Source organism: Camelina sativa, chromosome 9 (assembly GCF_000633955.1).
Source record: "Camelina sativa cultivar DH55 chromosome 9, Cs, whole genome shotgun sequence".
In the NCBI taxonomy this organism is placed as follows: domain Eukaryota; kingdom Viridiplantae; phylum Streptophyta; class Magnoliopsida; order Brassicales; family Brassicaceae; genus Camelina; species Camelina sativa.
The window spans coordinates 34,050,111-34,056,943 of NC_025693.1; the positions used below are offsets into that span (position 1 = coordinate 34,050,111).

The 6,833-nt window shown below is 34.7% G+C and overlaps 1 protein-coding gene across 1 annotated transcript in view; it reads left to right on the forward strand.

Annotated features, from left to right (window-relative positions):
- Nucleotides 1,257-6,833, forward strand: part of LOC104713978 (CHD3-type chromatin-remodeling factor PICKLE-like) — an 11,866-nt gene continuing 6,289 nt past the window's right edge. The window contains exons 1-18 of the mRNA XM_019229585.1: nucleotides 1,257-1,309; nucleotides 1,639-1,783; nucleotides 1,888-2,025; nucleotides 2,113-2,267; nucleotides 2,379-2,540; nucleotides 2,796-3,010; nucleotides 3,101-3,196; nucleotides 3,307-3,443; nucleotides 3,539-3,751; nucleotides 3,844-3,951; nucleotides 4,114-4,164; nucleotides 4,257-4,356; nucleotides 4,486-4,628; nucleotides 4,737-4,840; nucleotides 4,939-5,077; nucleotides 5,894-6,063; nucleotides 6,437-6,503; nucleotides 6,588-6,710. Of these exons, the coding sequence (XP_019085130.1) occupies nucleotides 1,272-1,309; nucleotides 1,639-1,783; nucleotides 1,888-2,025; nucleotides 2,113-2,267; nucleotides 2,379-2,540; nucleotides 2,796-3,010; nucleotides 3,101-3,196; nucleotides 3,307-3,443; nucleotides 3,539-3,751; nucleotides 3,844-3,951; nucleotides 4,114-4,164; nucleotides 4,257-4,356; nucleotides 4,486-4,628; nucleotides 4,737-4,840; nucleotides 4,939-5,077; nucleotides 5,894-6,063; nucleotides 6,437-6,503; nucleotides 6,588-6,710 (2,304 nt within the window). The 5' untranslated portion in view covers nucleotides 1,257-1,271. The remainder of the gene's footprint in view (nucleotides 1,310-1,638; nucleotides 1,784-1,887; nucleotides 2,026-2,112; nucleotides 2,268-2,378; nucleotides 2,541-2,795; nucleotides 3,011-3,100; nucleotides 3,197-3,306; nucleotides 3,444-3,538; nucleotides 3,752-3,843; nucleotides 3,952-4,113; nucleotides 4,165-4,256; nucleotides 4,357-4,485; nucleotides 4,629-4,736; nucleotides 4,841-4,938; nucleotides 5,078-5,893; nucleotides 6,064-6,436; nucleotides 6,504-6,587; nucleotides 6,711-6,833) is intronic.

Sequence of the window (6,833 nt, forward strand, 5' to 3'; positions counted from 1 at the left end):
GCATCTAACTATAGATCTAATTGATGAACTAATGAATCCTTAACCATGCATAGCCAGTATCATTCATAAATTCCAGGCATCATTCAATCATGAATCATCTAACCATAGATCTAATTCATTTAACAAGTTGTTCATATATACTTAACATATTAGGGATGAGCATAATCAGTGTCGTATTTCATTTTTAACCTGAATACTCGTTTTATAAATGAAAAATGCATTCTTTGATTGGTAACACATTTAACAGTGGTTGGAGATTCAACCGCTCATTTGTTTACTAATCAGATGAGCGATTGAAATAGGCGGTTGAAACGAGTGGTTGGAATAAGTGGTTAAAAGAGGCGGCTAGAAGCTTAAACGAGGCAGTTGCCAACCGCCTTAAAATAGGTGAGTTTGCAACCACCTTGTTTACAAAACGAGCGGTTGAAATTTTTTTAATTATTTAAATATTTTTTCTTTATAAAAAAATATTTATGTATTTATATTATTTATGAAGAGTTTTAAAAATAAAATTGATAATTTCTAAAAATTGTTTAAATTTTAAACTATTTTTTTGTTGTTGTTTTTTACAATAATGTTTTTACTATTCAACCACTTGTTACCAATCATAACTATTATTTAACCGCTCGTTTGAATTTAACCATTTTTTCTTTCATCTTTTGTAACCGCCTTTTTTTTAACCGCCTTTTCTACAACCGCTAAAAAAAATCTTAACCGCCTTGCTTAAATGATGTTACCAATCGAAGCATATAAGGTTTTGAATCCCGATTAGAAATGTGATAAGACAGATAAAAATGAAAATTTTCTAAATCTTATTTGGAAAAGAATAAAATCCTAAATTGTATTAGGTATAAAATATATATGTCTATATATATAATATTCAGATATTATTTTTAACAATATTGGAGGAAGTATTAAAAAATGTGTAATAAAGTGTATTTAAAGTTATAATAACCCTAAGTTAAATCGTAAGCTAAATGTAAAAGAATCATTCGTGTCTGATTATTCAGGTTTGGGGAGTTACTTTTCTCCTCTTCAAACAGATCCCGAACAAAATTCAAAGGTTCTTCTTCTCCTTCTTCTTCTTCGTCTCTTCCACACTCTCATCTGCTTCACTTTTTTTTTACTCATTCTACGACAAGTAAATTGCTTTTCAACTTCTCAGTTTCCGTCGAATCAAGTTACTGTCTCTTTCAATTTCTTTGTACAACAAAGTTGAGAGAGTTTGAAAATGTCGGGTCTGGGTTTTTTGCAAAATTTTGAATCTTTTCATGAAATTGCTAAAATGGGTTGTTAATTCGAGTTATGGGTACTCACATTTGAAAACTCAATTGGGGTTTTGTTTGTTTGATTGTATGTTTGATTTGCTTAGGTATTTTGGTTTAGGGTTTTTTTTCATTAACTCTCTCTCTTTCTCTTTCACAAGCTTCTTCGATCTTGCTTGTGTGGTTTTATGAATCGAGTTTTTAGTAGCTATTGTTATTGAACGTTTAGGTATCAGAGCTTAATTATGGTATATTGAATCCAGTAGAAACTCATAGTTTGCTTTAAGCCTCAGAACTGGCACTGAACCTATTGTGTACTTATGTTATCTATTTACGTTTGAGCTTACTGATGGGTGACATGTTTTGTGTGCAGAAATATGAGTAGTCTGGTGGAGAGGCTTCGTATACGATCAGACAGGAAACCGGTTTATAATCTCGATGATTCTGATGATGACGACTTTGTTCCTAAAAAGGATCGGACTCTTGAGCAAGTTGAGGCTATTGTCAGAACAGATGCGGTTTGTCTCTTATCTCAAGCTTATTGTTCTGCTTAAACTGCTTCTTATTCTGTCTATTTGATTCCTTTTTTGTTGTTGTTGTTGTTGTTACTCTTGATGTACAGAAAGAAAATGCATGCCAGGCTTGTGGGCAAAGTGCAAATCTTGTAAGCTGCAATACATGTACATATGCGTTCCATGCTAAATGTCTAGTTCCACCTCTTAAAGATGCTTCTGTGGAAAATTGGAGATGCCCTGAATGCGTAAGATTCTAATCAACGTCCATAGTTTTCTTTGGGATGCCATATCTTCCATTTTCTTACATGGTAGAACTGTTTCTACATTTTCAGGTTAGCCCTCTAAATGAGATTGATAAGATATTGGACTGTGAATCACGTCCTACAGTATCTAGTGAACAAGGTTCCTCCGAAGCGGCAGCAAAGCCTGTTTATGTCAAACAGTATCTCGTGAAGTGGAAGGGATTATCATACCTTCACTGCTCTTGGTAATTACTGCATTTTTTTTTCTGTCTCTGTGTTTGAACATGCTAATTATCAATGTTTCTTGTCTGTGAACATTATAAGACATGATTTTTATTTCCTTTGACCAATCATAGGGTGCCTGAGAAGGAATTCCAGAAGGCTTATAAGTCAAATCATCGTTTAAAAACCAGGGTGAACAACTTTCACCGTCAAGCGGAATCAGCCAATAACAGCGAAGATGATTTTGTTGCCATTCGTCCTGAGTGGACCACTGTTGATCGGATTCTTGCCTGCAGGTCTAGTGATGGAATTAATTCCTTCATTTATTTATCTGCCAACTTTTTTCTACATATATATTTTTTTCACCATACTCGTTCTCTAATAAACCAGAACCTTTGATAGAGTGCTGCTTTGTCAAAATACATTTAGATGTTTTTTTCTACCAAATTATCAAGCTTTCCTTACTTTTTCTTTTCACTTTTTCTTTTCAAAAGTTACTACATTCTTAGCTGTTTTCTTGTGACACTTGCATTTTTTCATTTGTGATATAGAGAGGAAGCTGGGGAGCTGGAATATCTCGTGAAATATAAAGAGCTATCTTATGATGAATGTTATTGGGAGTCAGAATCAGACATCTCAACCTTTCAGAATGAAATCCAAAGGTTCAAGGATATAAATTCTAGAACTCGCAGAGGTAAAGATGTTGACCACAAAAGAAACCCTAGAGACTTTCAACAATGTGATCATACTCCTGAATTCCTCAAAGGTATTTGGGTCACTCTAATTCATATACTATAAATGTTTCCATCTTTGGTATCTATAGATGCTATGATTATTTTGTTTTCTGTTATTGAAGGCTTGTTGCATCCGTACCAGCTTGAGGGACTTAATTTTTTGCGGTTCTCGTGGTCAAAGCAGACACACGTAATTCTTGCTGATGAAATGGGGCTAGGTATATATTCAATTATTCCACCCTTGTGGTCAAATAGATATTTTCATATAATGTCAGAGGCTTTTTCGTTTTCCATTTTTGTAATATTGTGAGATATTTCCTGTTTACAGGCAAAACTATTCAAAGCATTGCCCTTTTAGCTTCACTTTTTGAGGAGAACCTCATTCCACATTTGGTAATTGCTCCACTATCAACTCTGCGGAACTGGGAGAGAGAGTTTGCCACATGGGCCCCACAGATGAATGTGGTATGTATGCAGTTATACACGCAATGAGTTGTGCCTTTGTGGTAAGTTTTTGTTGTTTGTTAATGAAATGGTCTTCGTGATCACTTGACGGGTAGGTTATGTATTTTGGCACTTCGCAAGCCCGAGCAGTTATCAGAGAACATGAGTTTTACTTTTCGAAAGATCAAAAAAAGATCAAGAAAAAGAAATCTGGACAAATCAGTAGCGAAAGCAAGCAAAAAAGAATCAAGTTTGATGTCCTCCTCACATCGTATGAGATGATCAACCTAGATACAGCAGTTCTGAAACCAATTAAGTGGGAGTGCATGGTAACTCTTATTCCCTAATGAGACATTATTTCTCGCACTCTTCTCTCTTTCTCTCTTTTATGCAGCTTAGTAACATTTTTTTTTGGGGTCAGATTGTTGATGAAGGCCATCGACTGAAAAATAAGGATTCAAAGCTGTTCTCTTCATTAACACAATATTCAAGTAACCATCGTATTCTTCTGACAGGAACACCACTTCAGGTTCGTCATTTGATTTTTATTCCTGGAGTTTATACTTTCAATAGTTGTATCTGAGCATTAGTAGCGACAATTTGCAATGAGAATTGTTATATATGATCCTGCACTAATTTCTTACCTGATTAGTTGCAATATGTTACTGATGATTACGTGGTGCCTTTACAGAACAACTTGGATGAACTTTTCATGCTCATGCATTTTCTTGATGCGGGGAAGGTATCCCAAGGATGGCAAAGATATATAAATTCACATACTTTACAGAATTTTATATAGCTAACACATTTTATTTGATTGCACAATACTTGCAGTTTGCAAGTTTGGAGGAGTTCCAGGAGGAGTTCAAAGATATTAATCAAGAGGAGCAGATTTCAAGACTGCACAACATGTTGGCTCCACATTTGCTCAGAAGTATTAACCGAAACCTTTTCTTCATCTTTTTAGTGGAGATGTGTTCAAAAGTTCGTTCAGACGGAATTTTTCTAAGCAAGAATTTTATGATCTTAACTATGCTGTGTCGTATTTTGATTGATTTTATAGGGGTAAAGAAAGATGTAATGAAAGACATGCCCCCAAAAAAGGAGCTCATTTTGCGTGTTGATTTGAGCAGCCTGCAGAAAAAATATTACAAGGCTATTTTTACCCGTAATTATCAAATATTGACAAAAAAGGGAGGTGCTCAAGTAAGTTCTTATTAATTTTTGTATACTCTTCAGATCCATATCCTCATTAGTGGGGTACAGGTCCACTGTAATTCGTCTGGTGATTGTGTTGGTCTGATTCTGTTTCAGATTTCCCTTAATAACATTATGATGGAATTACGAAAAGTTTGCTGCCATCCTTATATGCTGGAAGGTGTTGAGCCAGTTATTCACGATGCTAATGAATTTTTCAAGTAACATCTCATTTATCGAAAAGTGATTATCTGAATTTGTTTATAGTCGTCTGTTAAACTTTCCATTAACTTTTTCGTATATGTATGATGTATCAAAGACAACTTTTGGAATCTTGTGGAAAGCTACAACTTCTAGATAAAATGATGGTCAAGCTGAAAGAGCAAGGACACAGAGTTCTTATATACACACAGTTTCAGCACATGCTGGACTTACTTGAAGACTACTGTTCCCATAAGGTATCTGAGCTTCTTATATGTATATTCTGTTTCAATGGATTTTCATTCTTGTTTTTCTGTAGAACACCATTTTATAGAATCAACTCTACGTTTTTCTTGCTAGTCCTTAGGCAAAATTATGGAAATACAAGGAAGTAAGTCAAGCCTATACTGAGATTGAGAGTTAAAGAACTCTGTGTCAAAATGAAAGAATAAGGACACAATTTCCACATATACAGTAGAAATAACAAGTTTATAAGTACAATAATCTTCAAATATGTCTACCATGTGCTGAAACCGTGTAGAGAGTTCTCATATACACAGTAGAAAATTAGAAATAACAAGTTTATATATCTTAAGTACAATAATCCTCAAATATGTTTACCATGTGCTGAAACTGTGTACAGAGTTCTCATATACACACAGTTTCACATGCTGGGTTTACTTGAAGACTAGTGTTTTTATAAGGTATCTGTCCTGTGTACATGAGTTTGATACATTGTTCACATATACACTCAGTTTCAGCACATGCTTCTATATACATAATTGTGCCTGAGGACTCTATCTAGAAAAAAGTAGTAGAGTTGATTCTGTAGGTAGGTGCAATTACTTTGGTAGAGTTTATGGTGTAACTTACTCTGTTGGCGATATAACTTCTTTATTCCCTCAAAGATTACATCTTTTGTTACTTGAAATGTCATTATCATGACTATTGCTGACGCATGCACTTGAGACTACTTGTTTATATCTCTTTCTATCACATTTTTTTTCTTTCTAATATGCAGTTATGTAAAATCCTTCATATGACTTAATTGTTCATTTTCTTGTCTTTGTCAGAATTGGAGCTATGAGCGAATTGATGGAAAGGTTGGCGGAGCTGACCGTCAAATACGCATAGATCGGTTCAATGCCGAAAACTCTAACAAGTTCTGTTTTTTGCTCTCCACAAGAGCTGGTGGCTTAGGAATAAATCTTGCAACCGCAGATACAGTAATCATTTATGACAGGTTTGAATTTCAGTTCTCTTAGTGTCATCTGTATGTTTTCCATAGTTATTGTGTCAAGAAGTAAGAGGAGCTATTTGGCTTGATAGCATGAGATTTTGGTAGCATATGTTGATTTTCAAGTGAGTTGGATGCTTTAAGTAGATGTCTCATAGGTGATGATGAGTGATAGAAAGGCATTTGGAATATTTTTCCAAATAACTATTTCTTGAGCATGAAAATTGTTAGGCAGCGGGAAGATCAAGAAAATTATTAACCGCTGTCTTGCTAATAATAAAATTTCGTGGGCATGCAATGTGGGGTGGCTGTCTGTTTTGGTTTACACCAGCTCTCATTTTCATACCTATGATTGAAATTGTTTTATCTGTTTCTGTAGTGACTGGAATCCCCATGCGGATCTTCAGGCTATGGCTAGAGCCCATCGACTTGGCCAAAGAAATAAGGTTTTAACTATGATCTCTTACTGCTGTCAGCTTGCATTTTTCTTATTTTTAGTTTCGCTAATCTATCCTTATATTTTCCTTTAGGTGATGATTTACAGGCTCATAAACCGAGGCACCATTGAAGAAAGGATGATGCAGTTGACTAAAAAGAAAATGGTTCTGGAGCATCTTGTTGTCGGGAAACTCAAAACACAAAATATTAATCAGGTATACTTTTATTACCTGAAGGTACACCTATTCACATTATTAGAGATTTCTCAACAGATTGGAGTTAGAAGGTAGAAATACTAAGAACACTATTCGGTATAAGCACGGAGCTTAAAAAGAAAA